The sequence below is a fragment of the Haemaphysalis longicornis genome, unplaced genomic scaffold, assembly GCF_048455015.1.
Source record: "Haemaphysalis longicornis isolate Haplotype H1 unplaced genomic scaffold, Haemaphysalis longicornis Haplotype H1 scaffold_1, whole genome shotgun sequence".
NCBI lineage: Eukaryota > Metazoa > Arthropoda > Arachnida > Ixodida > Ixodidae > Haemaphysalis > Haemaphysalis longicornis.
This window is the reverse complement of record NW_027526203.1, coordinates 369506894-369533643: the sequence shown is the minus strand read 5'-3', so window position 1 is coordinate 369533643 and position 26750 is coordinate 369506894. Positions and strand designations below refer to the sequence as shown.

At 49.1% G+C, this 26750-nt stretch overlaps 1 protein-coding gene across 1 annotated transcript in view; it reads right to left on the bottom strand.

Moving 5' to 3' along the window:
- Nucleotides 1–688: 688 nt before the first annotated feature.
- LOC144155066 (T-box protein H15-like) overlaps nucleotides 689–26750 on the bottom strand; it is a 127282-nt gene continuing 101220 nt past the window's right edge. The window contains 6 exon segments of the mRNA XM_077686298.1: nucleotides 689–3613; nucleotides 3616–3666; nucleotides 4337–4446; nucleotides 7055–7131; nucleotides 8135–8305; nucleotides 11278–11551. Of these exon segments, the coding sequence (XP_077542424.1) occupies nucleotides 3219–3613; nucleotides 3616–3666; nucleotides 4337–4446; nucleotides 7055–7131; nucleotides 8135–8305; nucleotides 11278–11551 (1078 nt within the window). The 3' untranslated portion in view covers nucleotides 689–3218.

Here is a 26750-nt window from a genome sequence, read left to right as displayed (position 1 = left end):
GGCGGTGAATAAGGTTAAGCGATTGCTGCGTCACCCTGTAGTAAACCGAATAACATCAATGAAGAATTAGTGTTTATAAAGAGCAAAAGACGTCTGCAGCGTCCTGTGCGTAGAACCAATCTAAAAAAAAGGGGGGGGGGGGGGGGGCGGCTCGGAGAAATATGAAAGCGAGTACCAGTACTAATTACGAACTGCACCATGTACTCGAGGTCACGCAAGACGACAGAAATGTCGACGATACGTTTCACACATAAAAGTTTGCTCATTCGACGGTGTCTCATGTTGTAAAGGGCCAGCATCGCGCGCTTCCCTGCATCAAGTCGCTTTCCAGCCCCTCCTGTCAGCGTTGTTTCTGCACTTTTAGCGTTTTGTAATGCTATGTCGTTCTTTAGCGGAATAGACGGGCACCAGAACGTCCATGATCTGCTTTCAAACGCGAGTTTTCTGCTGTTTTTTTTTTTATCTGATGCGAGCCTTGACCGCAAATGGCTGCGCTGCTGTGCTGGGAGCAGAATTTTGTAAAGAACGTGCTATAGCGTTAAGTCACCGGTGCTGCCTTCATTTTTCCATGTGCACATGCCCGTTGTGCATAAAAAGTACGTGTCGAAGGATTATTTGAATAAATATACTACTGCCAGCAGAATAACAAAACTCGATCGAAACACGGTCGATTTCCTGCGATCTGAGATGCAGAGCTGCCGAATTTTCATGAAAGAAAGTAAAAAAAAAAAGTAATTCACCCTGCATTTCTCTTTTCTGCACTCTAAGGCAATCCCGTGTTCAGTTTTACCGCAATGCACTCGGGTGACCGACGCGTGCCGCCAACGAAGCAAATTCGGCGAACGAGAGAAACGTGCATCTTTGCCTCAAAAATGTGATTTGCGCTGTGGCACTGCGAAGTGCAGGAGCATCATGCTTGCATTGTGTGATGCCACAGCACAGACCGTATTTTGGGTAAAATCGTACGCTTGACACAGTCATTCGCCGAAATTTCAGTGCTGGATGCCTGTATTGTTCACGGGAGTGCAGTGCGGTGAAGTTGAATATTTTTGTCGCAGAGTGTACCCTGCTTGCCTGATGTATAGCCTTACAGAAGCGGTGACACAAATCCCAATAAAAAAAAGGTGGTTCGTCGGTGCATCAATGGTATTCGACTTAGGGAAGGGGGGGGGGGGGGTGGCTTTACTAACAGGCGTAAACAGGTGGAATATCTACAGGGGTCATAACAACAGAAGCGTATCCGCAGAGGTGTAGCGCGCTCACTGAAAACTATAAATATAGTGCAATCTTTTCTGGCTATCGTGTGAAGTTTGCCATCAGTGATACATGCGTGGCATGGTAATGAGGCCTGCACAGAAAGATGCCGTGGCGCAAAATGATGAAATTTCGGTCAAGTCCCAGGATTTGGTACCCGCGGATCAGCCAGCACAAGGACGGCGAGACCTGTGTGTCTACGGAAAAGAAGCAGAAAGCATTTATCACTAGAGTCGTGCAGCACTTTAGAAATTTAAACAAGGGTAACTTTCGCTTTCGTAAAAGCCAGCGATTTATAGATAGCATGAAAGTATAGAACTGCACGGAGCATCGACAAGCAAAAGGTAAGGACGCTGACGAAGCAAAGTGTAGAGGAGATCGATGGCCACGATCACAAGTGGGTGTCACAAGTGGGTGAAAAAAAAAAATGTCTAAGGCTACAACAGGCGGTGCCGCTAAGTAAGAGCAACGATTCACAACAGCAACTGCTTAAGTAACTTCGCCGAGGTGGCGCTCGCCATCGCTGCGATACGTATGTAAAAAATAACAGCAGTTCGAATAGCAATAATCGGCGCCATTATACAAGCTGAGAAGGAGCACGGTTCGATGAGCGCCGCGTATATAGGATGGATAGAAAAGATAGCGAGGTCATTGAGGACACACATGTGAGTGGCGAGGTCTAGGCGCTTTTTATGCATCCAAATTTTTGCGCTTTTAGTTGCTTCCAATAGCTTCAGTAGCCACGTTGAATGGGTGCGACAGAAGCGCAGCCAACCTAGTTTCTCCCACGTAGACGTCGTGTGAACCGCACGCTGCGTTCGGAGGGCGCAGCGCAGTCGCCAGCTGCTAGTTTAGCGCTCCGCTTATCAATCTCCACTTCAAACGATGTTACAAGCGAACACTGTACCAACGTTGATCTGCAATGCAGAGTCAGGACCGGCCGATTTTTATCCTGCGAGGTCTATCGAATATAGTCTACGTTTATAGTTTGCTTTTTCTGTATTTTTAAACGAAAATAATTTGAGTTAAAAAAAAGTTTAAAAAGGTTCACACCGTTTCGAGAGGGAAAGCGGCGCACTCGAAGTCCTGCACTACAACAAAGATTTTTTGATTCGAGGCGTGGCTCTTGATTCGAAAGCGGTTAAACCAGGGCAGAGCGAGGAGATAGAACAGAGCAGCCAGCTGACTGAAGCTATTCTCTGGCCGCGGGCAGTTTTGAAAGATAGCAGCTTTCCACGGCACTCGTGCGTATACGCGCCAGAGAGGTAGGGGCAGGAGGGGCGGCAGAGGCGACTGGCGGGGCGCGACCATAATGCCTTCATCGCGGCTCAAAGGAACGTCGTTTTCCCCTTGGTAGCCTAAATAGAAATATTGCGTCGCAAGAAGCACTCAAGCAGGGGCTGCACGAAGGCCTTTCCTGATTAAAACGGTGGCACAGCCGCATTTGCCTAATATGAAGTCGTTGAAACACGATGTGCAACTATATAACAAACTATCCGTGCCAGCAATCAAGCGTCCGTCCGTGGGAACAAAGGATACAAAGCATTGTTTATGACATCACAAAGTCGAATTGAATACGGCTTATGAGCCGTTAATAGTAGTCCACCCGTAACAGTGCCAAGCTATCGAAAGCAAAGGCATACCAACACTTTACTACTGCGCGTACGACGACAGTAAAAAAAATGAGGGCAATGATTCCAGACGCAGAGTGCGAGGTTCACAAGAATGACACCCTCAGGAACAGAAGCACAGATTTGGAGTCCTTAGTTGACGCCGTGTCTGCGCACGCAAGCAAAAAAAAAAAAAGAAAAAAAAAGCGTTGAACCATGACCAAGAGCAGAAAGCAGTCCAGAGAGAAGTCTTTGACATGGTCGTGACTATACAGATGCGGAACTGTCGTTGGTTCATTGCACTGGCACACACTGGCGCACACCGGGCACACTGGATTGCTGCGACAGCGTGGTTCACACATGCGGCGCGACGGTGTCGTACTCGACGGGGCTGCCTTCGCGCGGTGCGGCGGCGGCGCTGAGAAGCCTCGGGTGGAAGTAGGGGTGGAACTTGAGTCCCGGGTACCCGCTGCTCGTGGCAGCGGAGCGCGCCGGGTACAGCGGTGGCCCCGGTGAGCCGGCGCTTTGGGCTGCGCGGCCAGCCGCCGTGGGTGACGTGGGGGGCGGTGGACAGGGCGAGCGGGCGGGCGGTGGTATGGGCGCCGCGCCCGGCACCGGGAAGGGCGGGAACAGCGTACGCGGGAAGCCCAGGTAGAGGCCCGGCAGAGCGTGCAGCTGCTGCTGCTGGGCGCTCATGAGCGCCGTCAGATCAGCCATGGCCATGGGCATGGCGGGAACCTTCCAGGGGATGCGCCGTTGGCCAGCAGCAGAAGCTCGCTTCCCGTCGGCAGCCGGCCCAGCGCTGCGCAGAGGGCGCGATGCTTAGCAATTGTTCTGCTCGCCACAGTCTGAGTGTTTAGCACTCGTGCCAGCCATCTTATACGGTAATGAAGGAGCGCACTAGACGTAACGGCGTAATAGATGTCAACCAAGCTACCCCACGTTAAATTCACGCTACATGCATAAACTAACAAAATAGCTTTTGAAAAACGCTCCCAAGTGTGTAGCCTTACGCTGCAGCTGGCAGAGCAGGGTTCGATCAACACCGACTCGATAAAGAGGCCGCCGCATAGAATGACAAGCGTCACTCCAGTAGTCGGATTGAACGCTTCCACTGGTCGCTGTATAAGGTAAAAGCAGCTGTCTGAAATAGCGACCACCGGTAACCGCAGAACCTGCCGAGCACTCAGGCCTTCTCCCTTTCCAGGTGGTGTTGGTTAGATTCATGTAGTTAACGGCTCAACATTGGCTATTTGATTACATAGGCGAAGCCAAAGGGCAAAAATAACTATGACCTGTTAGTCCCATGATTTCTCTTGAATAATAATAGTAATTCCGGTGGTTGCACATAACTTTTTTACCCGGTTGGTAGTTATCTTTCCCGAAATCTTTCCACAAGTACACGGTATACGGCTAGCCGCAAAGCCGTAATGTATTAAATTACTGCGGCCGATCAATACATAGTTACGTACCTCCTGCAGTGGCGAGGAACTGATGCTCTGGCGGTAAATCCCCAGTCATAAAAGCCCTGAACGGAGAGTGTCGAAAAGCATGTTCCCGAAGCAAAGTCTCCACAGATTCCCTAGAACGGAGGTAAAAAGGGAAATGAATTATCGGTGAGTAACGATCATTCCACGGAGACTGGCAACACAACAAATGAACGCGCAATACAAGATGGTTTTCACGAGACAATATACCAACCTTTACTGATATTGACGCGACTTCGTAATATGTTTGCATTTTGACGCCGACAACGCACTGTTGATACTCGCGGTTTCCGCACGTATCAAATCCGCACGAAATTTGCTCAGCGATACATTATCGAAAAGCACTACTTGCTCAATCGCCACGATACTCAGCGACGGTTCTGTTTATAACAGTCCTGTATTGATTATTTCGCCTCTATTCCTCCTTGTATGAGTGTGTGCATGCTTTGTGTGCGTGCGGCTGTGCCTGCGTGTGATGGGGAGAGAGAGCATACGTTCATTCAAATAAACACGGATTTGCGATGCAAATGAATGGGTGAATGACTTCGCCTGCAGCCAGTGTTCTTACTCAGCTGCATCGATTTTATTGTCGCTAATTTAAAAAAAAACTCTTTCATAAAAAGTAATATGGTTGCACAAATATTTTTGCGAAATATTTTCGAATATGCGCGTCCCATAAGTGGACAACACTGTAACATTGAGGATGTACGGTAGCGGTGCGTTGGCTCTTCGACGGTACGAGAACAGCCGAAGTTAGGCTGAATTTTAAAATGTGGGCACCACGAGATCGGTGCTGTGTAATGGTTTATCAGAGCAAAAGCTCTATTACTCCAAGTACAATCGAGAAGACAACTAGTTCGGTCAATCTATCTTCAAGCTCAGCCAAGGTCAAGCCAGCGCCTCGTGTGGTTGCGCAGTAAAAGCGTCTGATCACTCGTTCGTTCAAAAAGGGGGGTTGTGGGTGCGGAGAGGGGCATAGGGGAAAGAGTGAGGGCTCGTGTCATCAGAAAATGATACAAGGAGGCGCTGGGTGCACCACAGTTCACTACGCGTTCGCGCCTAGACCGGCGACTGCGCCGAGCAGCGTCTGCGTTTTGTCTTGCGGTGCAATTGTGTTCCCCTCCACTGCGCGTTCTCGGCACGAAAGCCTAGCTGTCGCTCGACAAACTTGGCTTAACCGCGTTCAACCACGACAATTTTTAACACGAAAGTGTTTTATTTTCCATGGATACACCGAGATTTGACTGATGTCATATCCGTTACGAAAATGACGCCAGTACAACGAAGCAAGCGGCTTGTAAAGGGTGCACCCCTGCACACAGCGCCTTCTTGCGGGAAGCAACCTTTAGTACTAAATAGTACGTTAGGGTTGTTCGTTTTCGGGTTTTATATTTTAACACGAAAGTGTTTTATGCCGGGACACACCAATATTTCACTGACGTCATATCCGTCACGGAAATGACGCCAGTACACCTTTGCCGAAGCGACCCGCCAGCAGGACGTCGCTCGCCAAGCACACCCACAAGACAGTCGCCGACCCGCAAATCATGCTCAGCTGCAGATTTCACTGCACATTTCACTTTCATGTTTCACCGATTCCTCTGACAAAGGAATCAACCACAGTTTTTTGTATACGTACGCACCCTCAAAGCAAAAGTGGTGTACGAATGAGTGCACAGGCTGCAATATAGTTTGTTTACTTCTTAGACAATCCACAAATTTCTGACGCATGGTGATTTCACGGCACACAGCGATATCTTTTTAATGTTTTTTTTTTCATACAGGAGCTTCAGAGATCTTCTTGTTTTTACGTTGCGCAGTCATTGTGGATGCCACTCACACCGAAATGTTAAAAAAATATTTGCAGCTATTTTCCGTTCGAGCAGTACTGAAAACTGTTTCTCGACAGTGGAAGAAAGTGCACTCTGCGAGACACGCTTTCGTGGAGGACCCTGGCTTAAATTAGGTCACCTGAAGGGTTAGAAACTGATTCTAGGGTTTAACGCACCGACGAAACGCAGGCGATGAGGCGCGCCGTAGTAGATGGCTCCGGCGTAATTTTAACCACCTGGGGATCTTTAATGTGCCCCGAAATGTCGTACACACGGACGTTTTTGCTTTTCGCCTCCATCAGAAAAGCGGCCACCGCGGCCGGGAATCGAACCCGCGTCCTCGTGCTCAGACCTGGGGATCTTTAACGTGCCGGTACCGAAATCTCGTACAGAATGGTTAGAAACTCCCGTCGGCATGCTCAGCAACACCACACCGGCAGTACCTGTCGGTGCGACCAACTGAGGAAATATGGCTGAGTATACGATTTGACTACAAACAAAAACCATTGTTTGAGCTTTGCCGTGCTTGCAACGCGTAATGCCCGAGCGTCGATCAAGTTTTTAGGTAAAATCTTATTATACGCAGGGCTTGGTCATCGAATTACTTTTCCCCTTTCGTAGCACTTTCATGAATGGATGTCGTGGTGGAGCAGACCCATCACGGTATTAATGTTTTAATTTAAGAGTGGGGCGTTGCGGGGGAAAAAAAAAGGAGGGGGGGGGGTATGACACGCTTTAAGTAGAAACGCTGAAAATGAGGCAGAATTTAACGCCACACGACTGCGATTAAAGATTTAACTTTTACTCATTGGGTGCACATCCCCTCTAACGCGATTCAAAATATTTTTTCACGATACGAGAAAGCACTTACCCTTCTAGGTCCGTTAGTCTTGATGAATCTCTGAAGCCCTTGGCGAATGGATTGCTGTCTATTTTTAACTTTGTTATCTGAAAAAAGAAGTAAGCGCAGGACGATTGGAATGTTATACATATTCAAAAAATATATAGCGCAGCGCACTTTTCCTCGTGTTCGCGAATGCGAAAAAGTGCGTATGCATGTTAGTGATAATATGACAGCCGAACCGCAGCTTAATCCCACCGCGGTTCGGCAGGCTTCCACAGCATACGTTCATCTCGAAACAATACCATTTCGTTCTGCGTTCTCGATCACGTCAGAATCATTGACTTGAGGCTTTACACACCAAAGAACTACTTTTAAAATATTTTTATCCTTGTGGTTGAATTACGACTATTACTATGTTAAATGCAAAAAAAGAAGAAAGAATTGCATCAGATTCCCCTTTCAGTAACTAACGCCATTAACTTCAGAATGGCTACGTGGGGTTCACTGGTGTAAAAACTTGAAGCACGCAAATGTTCCAGGCATGGCACGAAGGAGCTTGGCTCATGCTACATTCGGGTATCACCACGGGAATTTCATTTCCCGAAACTATGGCAGCCAAATCTACAGTTCGACACCTAGCGAAGCTGAGGGCTTTAATCGTGCGTTTCTTTACTTTTTGCGCAATTGGAATTTGAACCCTGTAACGCAGATAATTTCTATGAAGTTTTCCGTTACGAATCAAGCGGTTATTCAAGAGTAACTATATGCTCAAAGTAGGGCTTAAGCCTTTCTACACTATGAGGAGTCTACTGACTCACTACGTGTGCAGAAACCGTGTTTTCCGGATCACGTATGAAGTAACAAAAACGCCGGAAGAATTCTACGAGCTGTTTTTAAACGTTTATGAGTGAAGGCGCAGCTGTTTGCTACAGTCTTTGCGTTACGAAGCAGATTTATGTATCTCCATTTTCTGCGGTTGCTCGCGAAAACCTTGCTGTGGCGAGCCTATGGTGCAGTTGCATTCCCTGATACTTTACAATTATTTCTTCGTATGCAACCGTTAAACACGAAATTGAGGTCAGCGGAAGAGAGAGGAAACAGACTCACTAGTTGATTTTGATATGCTGTGACGGCGGTGAACACCGTTTCTGGAAAGATGTATGTGCGGAACTGCTCCGCTTCGAGGTCTGTTATGACGGGTGGATTGGAGCAGCAGTCTGGCCGCAATCTCACCAAGTGAATCCGCGGCTGGTACTTGTGCATCGAGTTCAGCACGATCTGAAAGGCACAAAACAACAACAAAAAAAGCTCACATACCGTGTTTTCCAGAGCCAATAGGCAGTTTGAAAAGTCTTAACTATTGAGGCCTCATGTGTATACCGCACTGCATTGTAGGGATACGACCCATTAGCTGACGGCCACCTGTATTTTGATCTGTGAATATGGGCCTCCCGGAAATTTTCGTGAGAAGCGCTAGGCTGTGCATCGTTGCATATGTGCACACTGTTAAATATGTGCAGACTGACATTTTAGGACAAAGCGAAAGCGAAGAAAACCACGAGTGTTTGCGACTCGGGAAGCAAGAAAAGTTCACGCGTGTTCTGAAAAAAAAAAAAAAAAAATCAGGCATCCTCAGATTATGCACTTTCGACTCAACTCGAGCCAACTAGGACTAAGCGGACTCAAACAGACGTCACACGGGCAAGGATTTCAGAACGAACAGCAGGTACTTTGCAAAGTGTACTGTTGGGAGAGTTGGTAAGTCGTATTAAGTACATGTTACAGCGAGAAGGGGGATGTTAATAGAAGAAAGTCGACCAGGCAAGCTCTGACTTCCAACTGAAAGCGGAACTCAAACCAGGCGTGACATTTTAAAAGCCAGGTTTAAAAGTAAGAAAGTCAGGAAGATGCTAATTACATTGTTCCCAAAAGAGATTTAATTCCGGTCAGGCATGTCCTATGTCCTGTACGTCGGGCCCATGAATAAAATTTGGAACCTAGTATCTGTGTAAATTATGCAGTGTATTTGAATGCCCCTGGGGTGGTGCCGTATACGTATCGTATCTTATTTTCTGTCTGTATTTTAATATATATTTTACAGCGGAACTGTTATAGGTTAATTCCCCCGTTTTTCCACGTGCGTAGTGTCAGAAAAGCCGACCCCCTCCTCCTTTCTTCGGCACACTCTCTCCCTTCAGTCACCTGTTCGCCTCCGGCGCTTCGTATTATGATATAAGAAGGTGTATATTGTCCCTGGAATAATGCCATTCCAGCAATGCGTTTGGATTTAGAAGTGAAGCCGGCTTCAACAAGACAGGTGTAAGCTTGGGTGTTGTAAGCTGGCTTTTCCACATTGCGTCTTGCACCCTACTCCTAAGGAATTGGCGGCAATGTGCGCCAACGCGGTGGAAGAACACCGACGACGATCGGGCCGCGGGCGCGAAGCTTAAGCGCGATGCCCGCCGCAGGGACCCTAAATACCGCGAAGCGAAAAACGCAAAACGTCGGCGTGTCTGCAATCCCGCTGAGCGCTTCCGCGGCGTGACGGCGCGGTTTCAGCGGAATTTTCTGGCCAGCCAATAACCCATGTTGCACAAGCACCTGGTGGAATGGCACACAGAGTGGAATGGCACTGAGCTTTCATTTGCTATTTGTTTTGTTTTTACCCTGATTGTTAGATGTTGAAGGCGCAAGTTTTCTTGCACCAACTTTCAGTTGAAAGTCTGTGCTGGCCCTGTCGTCTTTGCCCTTGTTCCCCTCTGCATTGGTGCTTCTGCCAAAGGCGCAGCAAAATCACGGAATAAACGCCTATTCGATGAATGTCAGAATCGGTGTGCTTTCTTTTCATTTTATCTCGACTTGAGCGAAGAGCTGATCCCATGCAGGACCCAGTTTCAAAGCACAGTGTAGGAACTACGCAAGCGAATAAAAGCGCTGGTGGATCAGTTTGGTTTCTGCTAAAGGCCGGAATTTTAGTTTCTGCCAGAGCTGTTTCTGTCAGGTCTGTGTACCTAGTGGTGACCTTTCCTGAGGTTGGTAAAACGTATCGTCATCTACTCCAGAAACATATGTGCTATCGCACAGCTGTCGCCGACGCTAGCACACTCTTAATAGAGCTTCAAAATGGGCTAGCTGACGATATTTCATCATAGTTGCACATTACGAATGCGCATAAGAGGCTCAGACCGGGGCGAGGCGCACAACGGGCCGTATATCGTTCGAATGCCATGCGCCGCAAGTGCCGCCGCCCTCCGTTGTGCGCTGTACACGCGTGGGCTGTGGCTCTAATAACTCCTTTTGTGGGACCTGCTGTTGTTAGTTTAGGGAAACGCGTGCACAATTTCACGTGTGCCCTAAACGACGACACTCGATCAAAGGCAAGCCGAGTTCAGATTAGCGACTTTACCATATCGTAATGGCATGATATTCACTATAGCGTGCATAAATATACCAGAGGCCGTAATTTATTCTACCTTCTCGCGTCACCCGCGAAGAGCGGAAAACTGAAATGCATGCGTAATGCAAAATGATAATTTGGACCCTAACGTCGGTAATCATCCGGTCACCGTGGATAAGACAGACAGTGAGGGTAGCTCACATCGCGTGAGGTGCACTGCTCGTCCCGAACCGATCCGTGCTCGGGTATAAAAGCGGGCCGAGGCTTAGTGGATGCTGAGCTGGGGCCTGAGCAAGCAAGCTGTAAAGTATTGGTTTTCCTCGGAACCGCGGTATCGCTGCTGGGGGCTATAGCCAGTTCCTGTATAACCCACAATCACAAGTTTTGTAAGAAAGTCTCCCTCGAGGTACAGGAATAACATTACCGTCTGCTTGCGGACCATAGAAACGACAATTCTATGGGGAAAAAAAGAAGACAGCACTAAAAAAGAACTGAAATATGCTAATATAATTTTAGCTTTAAGAAAGTTAGGAAGACGTTCTGCTTTCGCGCATAATTCAGGGATTTCGAGACGTTCTACAGTTATTGAAAAGATGACCCTGCGATCTCCTCGGCGATTAGGAAAATTTCGAGCATTTGAAGATTTAAAAGAAGGTTATTAGGAAGACAAATCGCCGCCCAGGTTGACTGGGTGCTTGGGCGATCTGCTGGCAGTTGGACGGTGCCCCTACATTCGGACTATGCGCCGTGTGCAAAAAAAAAAAAAAAAAAAAAAAAGCGGCATTTCTTTCTATTTCGCGCGCAACTTTTCATATGTGCAGATGATGTCAGTATAGGGGCACAGGTTACTCACGTGTCCCTGCTTGTCCATCTCGTTGTTTGTGAGCTTGACCTTCTCGAAGGAGACGACCTGCTTGCGCAGCTGGTCCCCCGTGAAGGGGCAGTCGGGGTGCGCGTAGAGGCGCGCCGGCGACGGGGGGTCCGCCTTGCCGGCCACCAGCCACGAGGAGCGGTGGTACGCGTACCGGTACCGCTTGTTGTCCACGGGGACGATGTCTAGGAGCACCACATAGCGCCCGTCAGGGTGCAAGCCGTTGAACGAGACCCGCAGTGTAGGAAACATCCGCCTGGGAAAAGGCGAGGCACCGGGACTTCACTCAGTTTCCGAAATCGGATGCAGGTACAACGTAGAAACTAAAAAAATCAGCTGCAAATATGCCCACGTTAGCTTCTGTAGAAAAAAAAATAAAATGTGCTGCGCAATGGTTGGCGGCGCCTTTCTTTTACATGCATGGCAATAGTTATTCTGGACATTTTTATTGCGAAATTATTTATTGAACAAGACTTTCTTGTGCAGGTCGAAGGATCCCTCATGAAAATGGACGTTGAGTTTTAATAGACCCCCTATTGTGTTTCTATAGAGTCAATAAAAAGTCAATTAAAACTCATCGTTTATAGACTGTGCTCGTTAAAAAGTCAACAAACTTTGTATTGCAGAACCTCAACCAACATTTTATTGCCTTCAAGATATTGAGTTTTAATACAGTTCATATTGCGTTTTTATAGAGTGAACCAAATCTTCCATCTCAAAAACTGCGGCCAATATAAAATCAATGAACTTTTTATTGCAAAAATGCAACATGAATTTTATTGCCTTCACTATATTGAGTTTTAACAAACTTTGTACTGCCTTTCTATAAAGTCGTTTGAACTCCGAATGTGTGGACTGTGGTCATTAGGCAGGCAATAAACTTTTTATAACGAACACGCAGCAAGAATCTTATTACCTTCATTATGTTGAGTTTCAATAGACTGTATTGCGTTTCTATAGCCCACCCACGGAGGTCTGGTAGCTTATCGGTGCATATATGTAGGGTGCTATAGTGCCGCCTGCCCCGCCTCATCAAGCGAGATCGCGCGTGGACGTCCCATCACTTCGTCTTGGGAGCACTTGGGAGTGGTGCCCCTGGGATGGCGGACATCACCGCCGGAGAGTTCGAGCCCCTGGATATTACGACTACACTCAATAAGAATTTTATAGAAAGGTAATAGAGATAAATTTAATAAAAACTCATCAGACATTCGCTTCAGACCTAGCTCATATGCAACAGGTTTAGATGACTGGCCACAATAAGAATTTTGTAGAAATTTAATTCAGATAAATGTAATAGAAACCCGCCAGAAACTGTATACAAAGCTGACTCAAACGCAACAGTTTTGATACGACCATACTCAATAATAATTTCAAAAAAGCGAATCCAGGCAAACTTAATAAATACTCATCAAAAATTCTATTCAAACTTTATTTACACGCAACACGATGTTACGACTATATTCAATAGGAATTTTATAAAACATTAATTGCCATAAATTTATAAAAATCCGTCAGAAACTGTATTCAAACCTGATTTCCACGCAACAGGCTGTTGCCACTGTACTCAGTAAGAATTGCATGGAAAACCTATTGAATATATTTTATAGAAACCCCATAAGAAACTCATAAGAAACTACATTCAGAACCGATAAGGCCTACTGACTTGGCTCTATAGACTTTTAATTGAAACGCGGTGGCCAATTTGTAATGGAAACTCAATAGAAATATTCTATAGAATGTTGACAAAATGTTTATAGGGTTCTTTTGAGCAATATCTATAACAAGTTTATTAAATCTGATTGATTGATTGATTGATTGATTGAAGGGTTTAACGCGCCGACGCAACGCAGGCGATGAGGCGCGCCGTAGTGGAGGGCTCCGGGTTAATTTTGACCACCTGGGGATCTTTAACGTGCGCCGAAATCTCGTACACACGGGCGTTTTTGCTTTTCGCCTCCATCAGAAAAGCGGCCGCCGCGGCCGGGAATCGAACCCGCGACCTCGTGCTCAGCAGCGCAACGCCTTAGCCACTGAGCCACCGCGGCGAGTCAAGTTTATTAAATCTCGGTAAAGATTTTTATAAGGGGAAGGCTTGAAGAAACCACTACAAATTCAGGACGTGGGGCTGTAAGAGCATGCAGAAGCCAGAGAGAGACAAAGAGAAGCAACGTTTAATAAATTAATTTACGCATATCAGCAGTACTGGACCGCAGAAACAGTACAATAAAATAGCGCAAGTTGACAAGACGCCAAATGTATACGAGCCGGTACACGCTGCCACAAGACACGCGGAGGCTTACATCGAGCCTAGCATTATGTGATGATTTAAAAGTCGGTACGGTTCAAGGGTTGAATGATGATTTGGCCAGGAAGGAGATGGATAAACTGTGTAGATCAGCGACGCTAAAAATTCGACTCGCCATCCCGTCCCTGCAAGAGTTTATGTCCAGCGAAGCTGTTGCTGGACCCTGTTGCTGACGGTCAGAAGGTTTTTTTTTATTACTTTACAGTAAGGGTAGCAATGGACGCTTTTGTGGTCGCTGTGGTAGACTGCTGTGCGTTCAGCGACAACATCCTTCCGGGCTCGTTGTCTCTTGCGCTGCGCGCCTTGTGCAAAAGCATTGGATGGTTAGGTGGACAGAAAAGATGCACACAAAAGGTCACTGCAGGTATAAAGGTTTCTGTGTTTTTTTTTTGTTTTTTTTTAATTTCGGAGAACCGCATCGCTCCGGAGGCCAACGCCTTAAAAAGCAAGCAAACCAGCCAGCACGCGGTGGTCCGCTCCTATCCATTCTCGGCCATACCCAGCCCCCGCGAGGGTATGTGGGGGCCTAGTACGCGCACATTGCAAATAACCAAGCGGAGGATTGGCCCCATATACAGAGTCAGCGTGCTTGGCCTGAAGCGCAGCGGCAAGGGATAGCTGTCACCTGCACGGATGGAACCGCAGGGAAGCCCCATGCATCATATAGAATGGGAGAATGAACTGTCTATTAGCGCGATGTGTTCCCGTCGCTTGAGGCTCACGCACCACCGAAGTGCCAAGACCGTCTGCCAACTCCGGGCCGATGCGCTGCAGCAGTGCGCGCGCCAGAGACGAAGAAGTGAGCGCGCGGTGGTGCGGCTCGTGCGGGGCGGGCTTCGATCGGTCGCGGTGGCCATGGGGTGCAGTCTGAAGCCCGTGTTCGCCGTGCTAGCCCTGGCCGCCGTGGTGGCCGTGCCGGTGCTGCTGGCGAGGGCGAGGAGCGACACGTTGGAAAAGCCGCTAGGGGGGACTGCGGCGGTGGCCAGCCTGCACGATGACCAGCAGGCGGACCAGCAAGAGCCCGTCGCCCAGAAGGAGGTCCCCGACCAGATCTGGACCAAGGCCGACGTGATGCACGAGCAGAACGCAGAAGCTGCCGCCGCTACCGCCGCTACCGCCGCTGCCGCCGCTACTGCGGACAACTGCGCCGGCGACGACCGCTCGGATTCGTGCGAGGCCAAGAGCGCTGACGACGCCAAGTAGGTACCCTGGCAAGTCGCCCAGCAATGATTTACTGTTGGTTGTGAGCATAGGGGCCCCGATAATGGCACCGGTAATCGAAATGTCAGCACCGCGTCGCAGCTCCAGAAAATCGTGGACGCTCTTCGGGAACAGGTCTAGCTGCCGGCTGCCTCGCGCGCGCGAAGCCCCGAAAGCGTTTTGCATGTGGAACTGTTGGCAAACATAACTTGAAGGCTGCGTCTAATTTCACGGCAGCCGTGAGAATTACCCCCGAGAAATTCTCACGGCAGTTTTCATAAAAGCTGACTGGCCTAAAATTCGCTTAATTATATTACCTGCAAACGTAACCTAACAAAACCTAACCTCACCGAACCTGACCTTACGAAACCTAACGTATTATAACCTACCCAAATCCAGCTCAATTGTAACAAACATAAACTATACCCAACGACACAGGGCACATATATTAAACCTAATCCACCCCATTCTAGAATTCCTGTACGTCGATATTTTGATATAGTAATAGCCATAATGAAAAAAAGTTAACAAAATCACAATGAGCGAAAACTTCAAAAATTCCGAAAGCTAAAAAAAAAAAAAAAAACCTTCGCCCCTGCCGGACTCCAACCTGAGCCTCCTCGTGTGAAAGCAAGTGCTATACCACAGCGTCACAGCAACAGCTGTAGGAACAAGTTTTTAGGGAATATTTTTCCCAGAGAATCTCCGGGTGGCGTGCTTAGCCAACCAGAGGCGACTGTCGTGAGAAATTTCTGACCATAATTCTCACGGTTGCCGTGATAATAGACACTACCTAACTTGAAAGATATCCTGTCTTCGATGTTTCCAATTTGGTTAGCTTCCGATACCGCTTATACACGTTCCGCAAGGCCTTGAGGGGGCAGCTACACTCAATCTTGATAACCATCTGTCATTATGATCCTCTTGTGGCCACTGAAAGCGCTGCGAATTTGTCATGTCAACGTTGATGCTGAAGAAGTTAATATTCTATTGACGTTGTACCACGTGTTTTCTTCTAGGTGATTCCCCATACAACCCACGAGCTGCCTAGTGGTGGAGCACTTTCGTCAGCCGGAAGCCGCTTTGAAGCCCCCTACTATGCGCACCCCTGCCAAAATTATACCCGTGATGTTTGCATGATGCCACCTATACGCACTGCATCCGCACTCAAGTGTGTGAACACATTTTTAAGAGTTCCAATAAATCAACGGGTTACTTCGCCGAGCACATTACGCAGTTACGAAAATTACTGGTAATAAACCTTATATTTCTTTCTTCAAATGGGGACTGCTGTTCTTTGGTTCCCCTCATAGCTGCAGGTTTTCACTGCAAAGACAAGCTTTTAGACAGCGCTCCTGTAGAATACTGGGTCGAATCAAATTTGCTGTCCCTAACGTCTGATTTGCATAGAGAAAGGGAGAGGGGAGAGAAAACCGCGGTCGCAGTAGCCTTGAAATGGACATTGCCTACCCACAAACATTGCACGAGATAAAGGCCGCAAATAGTTAAACTTACTGCGCATACCAGCCGTTGCCGTAGCAGACGCTACTGAGGCAGCCGTCGCGACAGAACAGCCACGTGTGAGCCTCGCGTGCATGCAGTGGCTTCAATTCTTGGCTGCATCGTTCGCGGGGGTTTCTTCTCTCGCGGCGGCGGGAGAACGAATTCTGACACTCTGCTGAGAGACAAGGCCTTTCGACAGCGTACCCGCGCTATCATCATGAAGAGCAAGTGGCGAGCTTAGGTGCGAAGAAAAGCCATTAAATGAGACAAGCAAAACAAGCGGCTTCCCTGGCCGGCGAGAACGAGAGCAGGCGCGCATCGCGCTGAAGCCAGGCGCGTGCGAGCAGGGCACGTCAGCCGCGATCTCTTCACGTCGTCCATCAGCGCCAATTTTCGCTTAACCGTTAGTTTCCCCTTTGCCGCTTGTGTTTTCATTGTAGACCCCCGCCCCCCGAGTCGTCGCTCGGCCACGGGATGTTATATGCATATCCGTCACATTGCGTTTGCAAAAAGGGGAGCCTCGCCGCCATCCGATGCTGCGCCACGCTCGCGTTCCCCGCTGGTCGGGCTGTTTTTTGCTCTACTTATTTTCTTTCACGCGCCTCCTTTTATTTCTCCTTGGCGGAAAGAGAAGGCAGCTTTTGACGCTGAGTGCTCGCTGGAGACCTGCAGAGTTTAACGCACACGTGTTGCGGCCGCGCACACTGACGCGTGCGAGACGCGGCGGCAACGCGCGATGCACGCACGCGTCTCTGGCTGCTGCTCCCGCACTTGGTGCGTTCTCCCTCCGGGCGCAGACGCCGCTCTTTTATTTTCCGCCGTGCACAGATGCGCTGGATTTGTTTTCTCCGGAATCCCGCGTGAATTATTTAGGCCGGGTAGCTTTTGACGATGACACCGAGAAGAAGTGTGCGTACACTCTTTTGTAGGAGCGCGTCGCTGTAAGCAACTGGCGCCCCACTTCTGCCGGCAGAGATCGAGCTGCGCCAAAGGCGAGGCAAATAAAGGGGCTCTCGGTTGAGCCCTCTACTCTGCGCTGGTACAAATGACGCAACTCTGAAACCTCTTCGCCAAGAAATAAACAAACAGCAACTATCCCGTCGAAATGCAACTTGGTGCAGTCCCTTTGATGTTTGTATTCCAGACTCTCTCTCTCCTTCTTCTTCATGGAATAATTTTTCCCCGCATGAGTAACGCCCGCTTGCTTAAGAGTTTTGTGGTTTTATAAATTGCGATAGTATGCACTTTGGCATAAAGTCCGAACGGTACAAGTTAATTGGCACCCGTTTCCCGGAGGAAGTCCAGAAGACAGCGGTGGTGGGGCCCCCACAGCCATCACTGCAGGTCGGGGGGCCTCCCAGGATGCAGGCCTGTGCCGCGAAGGTGTCGGGATCTCGCACCACTCAGGGAAGGGCACGTCCGTAACAGGTGATTGGTGTCGGCGACTTCGGCAGGAGTCGTACAGAAGACGCGGCTCCTGCTCCTGTTGGTAAACGGGGCATGGTATCGCGGTGGCCACGCCCGGGTTACCGTAGGAGAGAGGGCCACCCCAACTCGAAGTCTACGCAGCAGGACCCCCTCCCAGCGAGCGAGCCCACTGGGAAGATCTGTTCTACACGGTGGGATGAGAGCGCGTGTGGCGCGACGCAGATCTTCCTTTGCTTGGAGAAATTGTTCATGTGGGTCAGTTGTCAGCAAGGGCAGCGGTCGTGGAACCGACGTAAGGTGACAGGAACTATCCGCCGCAATATGAGCGGTGATAGTATTACGCTGGATCCACGACAGTCGGAGAGGCCAGGGGTACGTGTCCAGTAGTTTATGAACTTTCTCTTCAGACAGACGAGTTGGAGGCTACACGGCGCGCGCAAATCCCGTACGGCCGCCGTTGAGTCCGTGTAAATTTGTGCAGTAAAACTTCCAGGGGCTTGAAGAAATGCCGATAGTGGCGCTTGCAGTCCGTCGCGGATGGCTGTAAACTCCGCCAGCGTGAAGGCCAGGTGCGGAGAGTTTCATAAGCGCAGTTTTGGTTCGCTTTTGAATGAGAGGGACATTCGACCGCCCGTAGTTGTTTGTGTTCCCGTTTTTTTGGTTTATGGGTGGTGTCTACAGCGGCTCTAAAAAAGGACGCGCCATATACCGCTGTCAACGTCAATTTATCGGCCGTATGCATGTGCCTGCTACGTAAGTGCGCATCACTTTTTAACGCCTTAGCTTTCAACAGTAAGCTTCTTTATACCCACGGCACAAGTTTGAGAAAGGGTACGTGGTTTCGAAATAGTTTTTAGCAGCACCTACGCGTTTTCTTGAAATTATCCAATTGAGAATTACGCAACGACGGGCGTAATATGGGCGATGCGCGCCGTAGACCGCCTTGGGCAGTGGCTTACGCAGGGTTTCATTTACAGGGGGGTCGGACCTCCCTCCCACTAAAAAATGGGAGGGGTGGAACACGATAAAGAGAGAAAATAAAGAAACACGGAAACAAGAATAAAAATAAACTGAGAATTTCCAAAAGATTATGCGCCATCCGACCCGAAGCTGCTGCAAAGCAAGTATGCATTCTGATTGGTGTATGCAATGCTTCATTGCCTTAAAGCAATGGCTCTAAACCACGAATGTGCCGAGTACCCTTTTTGGGCTTGCAAATGTAATTGGGGGTGGGGACCCCGCAATGAGCTATGTTGATCCGTGTCATAATATCAATCAATTAGCAGTTGCAGCTAAAGTGAAACATGCAACTATTCAATGCCCGCCTTTTGTGCCTTGCTTTTTGCTGATGCGTGCCATAATGTCAAACAATTTGCTGTTGCAGCTAATGTCGTTCGAACACTTATTATAAGCCTGCCATCTGGCTTTTTTGCACAGCTGGCGTGTTGTGCAGAAAGCCAACATTAAAAGCTACGCGAAGTTGTTTACCTACGTGTCATGCAGCGAAGCCACTTTTTTGCGTTACGGGAGAGATTGGCAAAAAAAAAATTAAGGGGTGTGGGGGGAGGGGGAGAGAGTTTCGGGGAGAACTTCACAGACCCCTGAAATCCCCTCGAGGACCCTTTGAGGTCCCTGGAACCCCACTTGAGAACCACTGCTTAGAGGGATGGTAGTGTCAATCTCGTGATGAAGAATCTCCCCGCCATGTTGAACGCTATCCCAAATCTTCAACACGCCATATACGCTGACGACTTCACACTCTGGTGTACAAAGGGCAGCCATGGCGAGCAGGAATACACATTACAACAGAGCCTCGATATCATCAGCGAGCACGCCCACGACGTCGGACTCACCTGCTCAAACGAGAAATCGGAATATGTAGTTGTATTAGACAACAGAATCAAGAAAACTAACCAATATCGCAACCTCATCACTCTGACAAAAAACAATTTACCAATCCCTCGCCGAAGCCACATCAAAGTCCCGGGCTTCATTCGCCAACAAGACGCTAAAAGCACAGAATGGGTCAAATCCATCATTGCCCAAATTAACCAAATCCACCATATTCTCCACCGCGTGACGCGACATCATCAAGGGCTCCAAGAACACGAATTACGAAAGGAGTCGAAGCCCTGGTGTTCTTACGCGTCATGTATGCATACCCTTTTCAGCGCCCTACCAAGACACAAGCCAACAAAATAGAAACAGCCACCAGAAAATGCATCCTCATAGCAATGGGAGTGCCTCTCTACGCCCCCACGGAATTAATTAATGACGCTGCCCTCCGCAACGCTCTTGAAGAAAAAGCCTCAGTTTATCATGAAGCTTAGCACCACCGTCTAACAACTTTAATGCAAGGGCGGGAAATTCTTCGCGCCCTCGGGTACCCCACCGACCACCTCCCACCCATCACTCCCCCGCCGCCATCCTGGGAGAGCATACTAAGAATCACAGTGCTTCCCATACCAAAACACATGAGTCCAGCCACAGATCAAGAACGTTGAGCTTCCGCGCTCAACACCTGCCGGAACCAACCCATGGCACCTACTACATGGACGCCCGTTTTGTGGACCATACAACGACTGCGGCATCGGTTGGCCCCCGCACAGCTCACGTACGGCATCACGCCAACGTCCGCTCGCCCACAGCTGCAGAGACTCAAGCCATCGCAGAAGCTATTATACTTGACCAGAATCGGACCGACCACATTACAGTATGCACGGACGGCCAGGGAGTACTGCGAAGCTTCGCCACGAGTGGCAATCCATCCCCCGTCCACACTAGCCTGACAACATACATGAAAGCTCATCCCCACCTACACGTTTTCCTCGAATGGATCCCTGGCCACCAAGGCATAGAGGGTAATTAACGAGCTCACGCTCCGGCCCGCGACGCTCATTTGCCGGGCAGCCCTCAGCCGTGGCCTGAAGAATACAATCCAAAAGAGTATAGTGCAATGCATCGCGAAAGGCGCCTCGAACATCTCGGTAACCTCCGGACAGCAAGAATGCTACCTCCCTCCCCATCTAAATTTATGTCACGAAGACCCGCTACATACATTAGACGGGCGCAGACATTGTCCCCCCTCTGTGATCTCTTTCTCCACTACATACAAAAGTCACCAGGCCGCTCGCACTGTCAGGTATGCGGTGGCTATACGGACAATGAACACACACATAGGCGTTGCGTACGGGCCACCTCGTCTTCCACATTTCTTTCCACCAACCCCTTCCCGGGGACCCTGATAATCCCTACTCGTGGTCTAGCTGGACCGCTCCCCCCGAAAACCTACGGGACGCCCTGTGGTCCGTGTTGGCTGCCCGCACCGAAACTCTGTGCATCTCCGCCAAGCCCGAGGGCCGTGGTACACCCCCTTTTTCCGAGGACTGATAACTCCGCGGCTCGGACTTGAGCTGTCGAATAAAGAATAAAGTTTGCTCTCTCTCTCTCTCTCTCTCTCTCTCTCTCTCTCTCTCTCTCTCTCTCTCTCTCTCTCTCTCTCTCTCTCTCTCTCTCTCTCTCTCTCTCTCTCTCTCTCTCTCTCTCTCTCTCTCTCTCTCTCTCTCTCTCTCTCTCTCTCTCTCTCTCTCTCTCTCTCTCTCTCTCTCTCTCCTAATGGCATGCCAGTCCAAAGTTGACCAGGACAAAAGTCAGGAACCAATTCTTGTTGCACGCGTTTCGCAATGTCAACATTGAAGTGGACGACGATGACCACTGGCGTGGCTCGTTCTTAAATTGTCTCACCCATGCAAAGTGCTTACGCGTGGATCATCTTTAATAAAGGGACTCTGCAATAGAGCACTGCTCGGGCCTCGGCTGACCTGAAAGCCCGGCCCCGGGCCGGGCTGGAGCTTGAATTCATGGGCCTGACCGTTATTGTTTCCGACGTGACGTGTAAGAAAGAGCATTAAATAAAATGTTCTGAGTTAATTTCCACGCGTTTCTTGGTGTTAGTTGTACGCATTGTTTTAAGAACGTCTCTTGCTAGGTCTCATAGTCACTGTACTGTAATTTTAATGCGATTTCATGCACTGCATCTAGATTTTATATTTTGGGTATAACATACCAAAGATACGATTGCAAGGAATGCCGTAGCGGTGCACGGATTAATTCAAACAACCTTGAACTCTGCACCTATGTCTATGTACCAATCGAAATGCGGCTGCCGTGACCGGGAATCGAACTCGCCTGCTACAGATCTGTATTTCTTCGTCATTTTCTTCGCCTGTCAATTTCTTCGCCTGGTAACAGTGCAAACGGCCACAGATATGGCGCGGCTTGTGCCACTGTGCCTTCACGCCGCAGAAAAAAAAAAACGGCGTCCGTTGTCTGCTCCGTTTCAATCCGATTCTCAACAGTGGTGTCAACAGAATCGCGCTCACATTGGAGTCGATGCACTACTTTGCGTTCGGTGGGGTAGAGTTAGGAACGTCCAACACCCATCATGTGCTCAGCACCGACAAGTACCGCCATCCCGCGGAGCCCGACGTAACCAGTGACGGCGCCCTCACATGGTAGCCTGCATGCGTACCTTGCCAGTGCATAAAGCCTATCGAAACAGCACCGCTGAGCAACCACTGCAAGTAAAATATTTCAATGCCCATTCATACTCGTGGATTGAAACGCGGCACCAAAAATTTCATCATATCAACTTGTGGCCGACACAACCACGTGACGTTGCAAAGAATCTGGTCATCAAAGGTGATGGTGGTCTGATGTGAGAATACGAGCTGTTATTGCGTCGATGTGACGCGAATTGAATACGGTGGAAGCTGAAGTACGCGCACTAAATGTTTGTATTTCAATCCACGGCGTGCTTTGCAGACTGGATGCTCCGTCTGGCTGCAGCGGCCACGAAGACACTCAACCATATAAACAAATTTCCTTCAGCGTCTAAGCCAGGGCCTGGTCAGGCACACGCGGGCCCTCCCTATGAACTTAATAAGGGTAGCGTCCTGGGCACGTTGGTAGTCTGTCGACGACGTCTGTCCTCGCTTCGTCCGTGTCTCCCCCTTTTTTGTGCAATTATTTTATTTTCTTTCCCTATGCTTAAAAATAAATGACTGTTCCCGGGCCGGGCCCGGGTCGGGCTCGGGCTTCATAAAGCGGGCTCGGGCCGGGTCCGGGCTTTAAAATCAGGCCCGTGCAGTGCACTAGTCTGCAAAACTTCCGCTGACCGCTTTCACTCTTTCTTTTGCACCTGGAAGCATTGTGAAAGCTATAGTTATCGCAAACAGGGAGAGGCACTGCGTGATTTGCTTGTCGCCGCAGATCCGCCTTCCGCTTCTGCCTTGCATTTGTGGCGTTTTTTTTTTTTTTTTTTGAAATGGCTATCGAATGCGTTCAGTGCAGTGCTGCCAGTGAAGGAAAGCCGGCCAATAGCCGCTCCACCGCTGTAATGACGTAATTCGGGTGCTCCAAAAACGCCAAACCCGTGAAAGAGAGAAAAATCTTTTGAGCAAGTTTCTAAGCTATCCGATGGGCATTGGGCAGTAATTTCTGGCTGAGGTACTTTGTGACCCCCTATCAGTAGCGGTCCCAGAGATTGGTTTTGGGGCGGACGATTTTTTTTTAAGGGGGGGGGGGGGGGGGGCGAATAAAGAACCGCTCCCTCCTTGCGCCAATTCTGCGGAGGAGGTGATAACCATGCAGACTTGTGCGCGTATGCCGTGTAAACGCACAAATCACTTAACGACACAGCGGTTTGTGGCGCCCCTTAGGCGGTGCAACGGCTGGCTCGACCCCGCATTTCTGACGGTCGCAACACGTTTGCGGCCTCGCACAAGTGGGGTTTAACCTCGCGCAAGTCGAATGCTTAAAAAAAAAAAAAAACTAAAAATAAGAAGCCGAGGACTTCTTTGAAGGGGGGGGGGGGGGGGCGATCGCCCTTTTCGCCCCCCCCCCCCCCCCTTCCCCTCTTGGGACCGCCACTGCCCCCTATTCTAAGTACTGGATGGGTTTTTTGACTGCGTTCTGAAAGCATTTAGGATTTCGAAAGAACAGTTGGAAAAAGTGTTGCAGGGTCTTTTTAAGGCTTAAGTAGGTAGCCTTAACGTTGTGCCTAGCAATGTTCCAAGAAGTCAAACTCATTGTACGTCCAGTGGCAGCTATATACTAGTTAACGTTTTTAATCTTGAGGTGTAAAGACGTTAACAGGTACCCGCACGTATCGTAGGTAGCGCAACGTTAAATCAAACGGCAGGAAAATTCTAGAGGAAGAGGGTCAGTCGCCCTGGTCTGGCGGGCTATATAACGGGACGAAGAGGCGAAAGAAAGGGTTTCGAAAAGAGGCGGTATAGCCCACGGTTAAGCCACCTCAGAGGGAGATGAAGCGCGGTGTGGTGCATAGTTTTTGGGGGCGAAGCCCCTGAGGTGCTCGGGCTGTCGGCATTTCCTGTCGTCGTCGTCTTCTCATGTAGTCACAGTACTAAAACACCCGTACAGGTGCCGTCATAAGTAATTGGAGAACGGGAGCTGTGGCCGAACCGTATCGGAGCGCCGTGTAGCTGCACCGGCGGTAAATGAAAGGACGAGAACACGCATGCGCGCCTGCTGACGGCGATAGCCCATTCATACCTCTCAAACCACTTTTTAAATTTGGCTTCGAGCACTGCTCAGCACAGTGCTCTCGGCGACGGCGCTGATAGCAGAGACGATTCTGGCAGCGTCTCTGGCGCACTTCCAGCTGCCGGAGAAGCGGCGCGCTGTCACAGGAATCTGTAGTGAGTTTTAGATGCAAAGCATCTCTTAGTCGACCCTCCGTCGTCCGGCGTCCGCACCTCTCCTCCTCGTCCCCCTCTCCACGCCAGCTGTGATAACGCCGCTCTCCTCCTCGCCGCTCGGCTCGTCTCGTGCCGGCTCAGGAAGACACCGGCAACACTGTCGCTCCAGGAGCCCTAACCAGCTGTGATAACACCGCTCTCCTCTTCGCCGCTCTTCCTCGTCGCTCGGCTCGTCTCGTGCTTCCGAAGACAAGGCTGCACAGAGGAGAGCTCGCGACGCCGAACGTAAACGGCAGCGTCGAACAGCGGATTCCTCCCTTCGAGAACTAGAAGCGGCTTCGAAACGCCAGCGTCAAACAGCGGATTCCTCGCTTCGAGAACGAGAAGCCGCAAAACGTTCCCCACTACTAATACGCTACTACACGTGTTTTTACTCTAACAACCAATTAACACGCTACTACTCCACGGCTTTGCACCCCTCAGGGTTCCCACGTGGGAAGATGGAGTGATTTTTTCGTTCAAATATGTTTACGTGTGTACGCTATCAGCGCCATCGCCGAGAGCACTATGCTGCGAACAATGCTTGAAGCCAGGTTTAAAAAAAGTGGTTTGAGAGGTTTAGATGGGATATCGCCGTTGGCAGGCGCGCATCGGTGTTCTCGTCCTTTCATTTAACGCCGGTGCAGCTACACGGCGCTCCGATACAGTTCGGCCACAGCTCCCGTGCTCCAATTACTTATGACGGCACCTGTACACTCGTTTTCCAACGCCTCGCACTAGAACGTAACGCGTACTAAAAGAACACACCGCGCCACTCGTTTTCCAACGCCTCGCGCTAGAACGCTTCGTGCTTCAAAGACACGAGACTTTTATAGCAAATTTGTATACCTCTATCCCACAACGGTTCAATCTTCGTGGTCAAAAACGCCAAGGCGGCAGGAGTACACTTATACACTGCATTCTTCGCCCCTCCCGGAATTTCACGTTAGTGGAGATGCCAGGGATTTTTTTTTCTCCCAGATTTCAGCCAAAGTAGAATCTGTGCAGGGACAACAACGCAAATGCACGCCTAGCGCTGCTGTCCTTGCACAATGTTTTTTTACTAAATCCTATTCTGCGCCTTGTCATTGGCCTGATTCGCACATTCAGTCACACTGATTTGTTGTCATGGAGCGCTGTGGTGAAGCCGACGTGCGGCTATTCCTTAGAGTGCGTATAACAGGTACTAGGCTGATGAGCCTGTAATGTTTGAGATATTTGATATCACCCTTTTTGTGTATTACAATTATATTCACGTTTTCCCATGCCAGCGGTAATTTTCAGGTACTCCGACACTGTGAGAACAATTCGGTGAGCTTTTCTACAATAGTGACTCCCCGTGGTGCAATATATCAGCTGTTATTCCGTCATGTCTTGGGGCTTTCCCTCTTTTTATACTGTTCAGGGCTTTTGCAACTTATTACGCCGTTAAGTTCGGATGTTCGGAACTTTTTCTATAAAGCGAGTCCGTCTTGGCCCTGCACTACGACGCAAACATTTCCGCCAGTGACTTTTTGGAGGAGTGGCGACGGGTGATGCCGGACAGCACGCCAGCAACTCTCGTTCGTCTTGTGTAACGGGGGAAGTGGGTCAAAGTGAGTTGAAGGACGGGGTTAGATCGCCTAAGCTTGCTCCTGTAGTGGGTCTTCAAGGAAAAGGAGGAGGCTTCTGGGGATCGTGTTCAAAAGAAGAGAGCAGGCCTCGAAGCGAGTCGTGTGTGCGCTACAGCTACACATTTTGTAAAAACCTTTATATCATGGACATAAGTCGATATGTCATTGCAATGAGGACAAGGAAGCACGCACAGGAATGTCAACGTGTTCATACAACAAAGTGGTGATTCGGGTTGTTACAGTTGTTCCTCGGCTCGGTAAATGACCCATACCCAATCAGGGAATCAGGAGTTCGGTCAGTCATCAGGGTAAAATATATATATATATATATATATATATATATATATATATATATATATATATATATATATATATATGTATATATATATATATATATATATATAACACAGAAATAAGGGTTGGCAGTCGAGAAAACCTCGGAAAGCAAAGGGGAGGATGTGGTAGATCATTGAAACAGATTAAGAATTTGGAAAGAAAGAAAGAAAGTGAAGAAAAATGCCCGCCAGGTGGGATCCGAACCCACGACCTCCAGAATACCGGTCTGGTGCGATAACCTGATTAGTCCGAATGGCGCTGGCTACCACCCCCAAGCACAGGAAACAAACATACCTAACATAAACA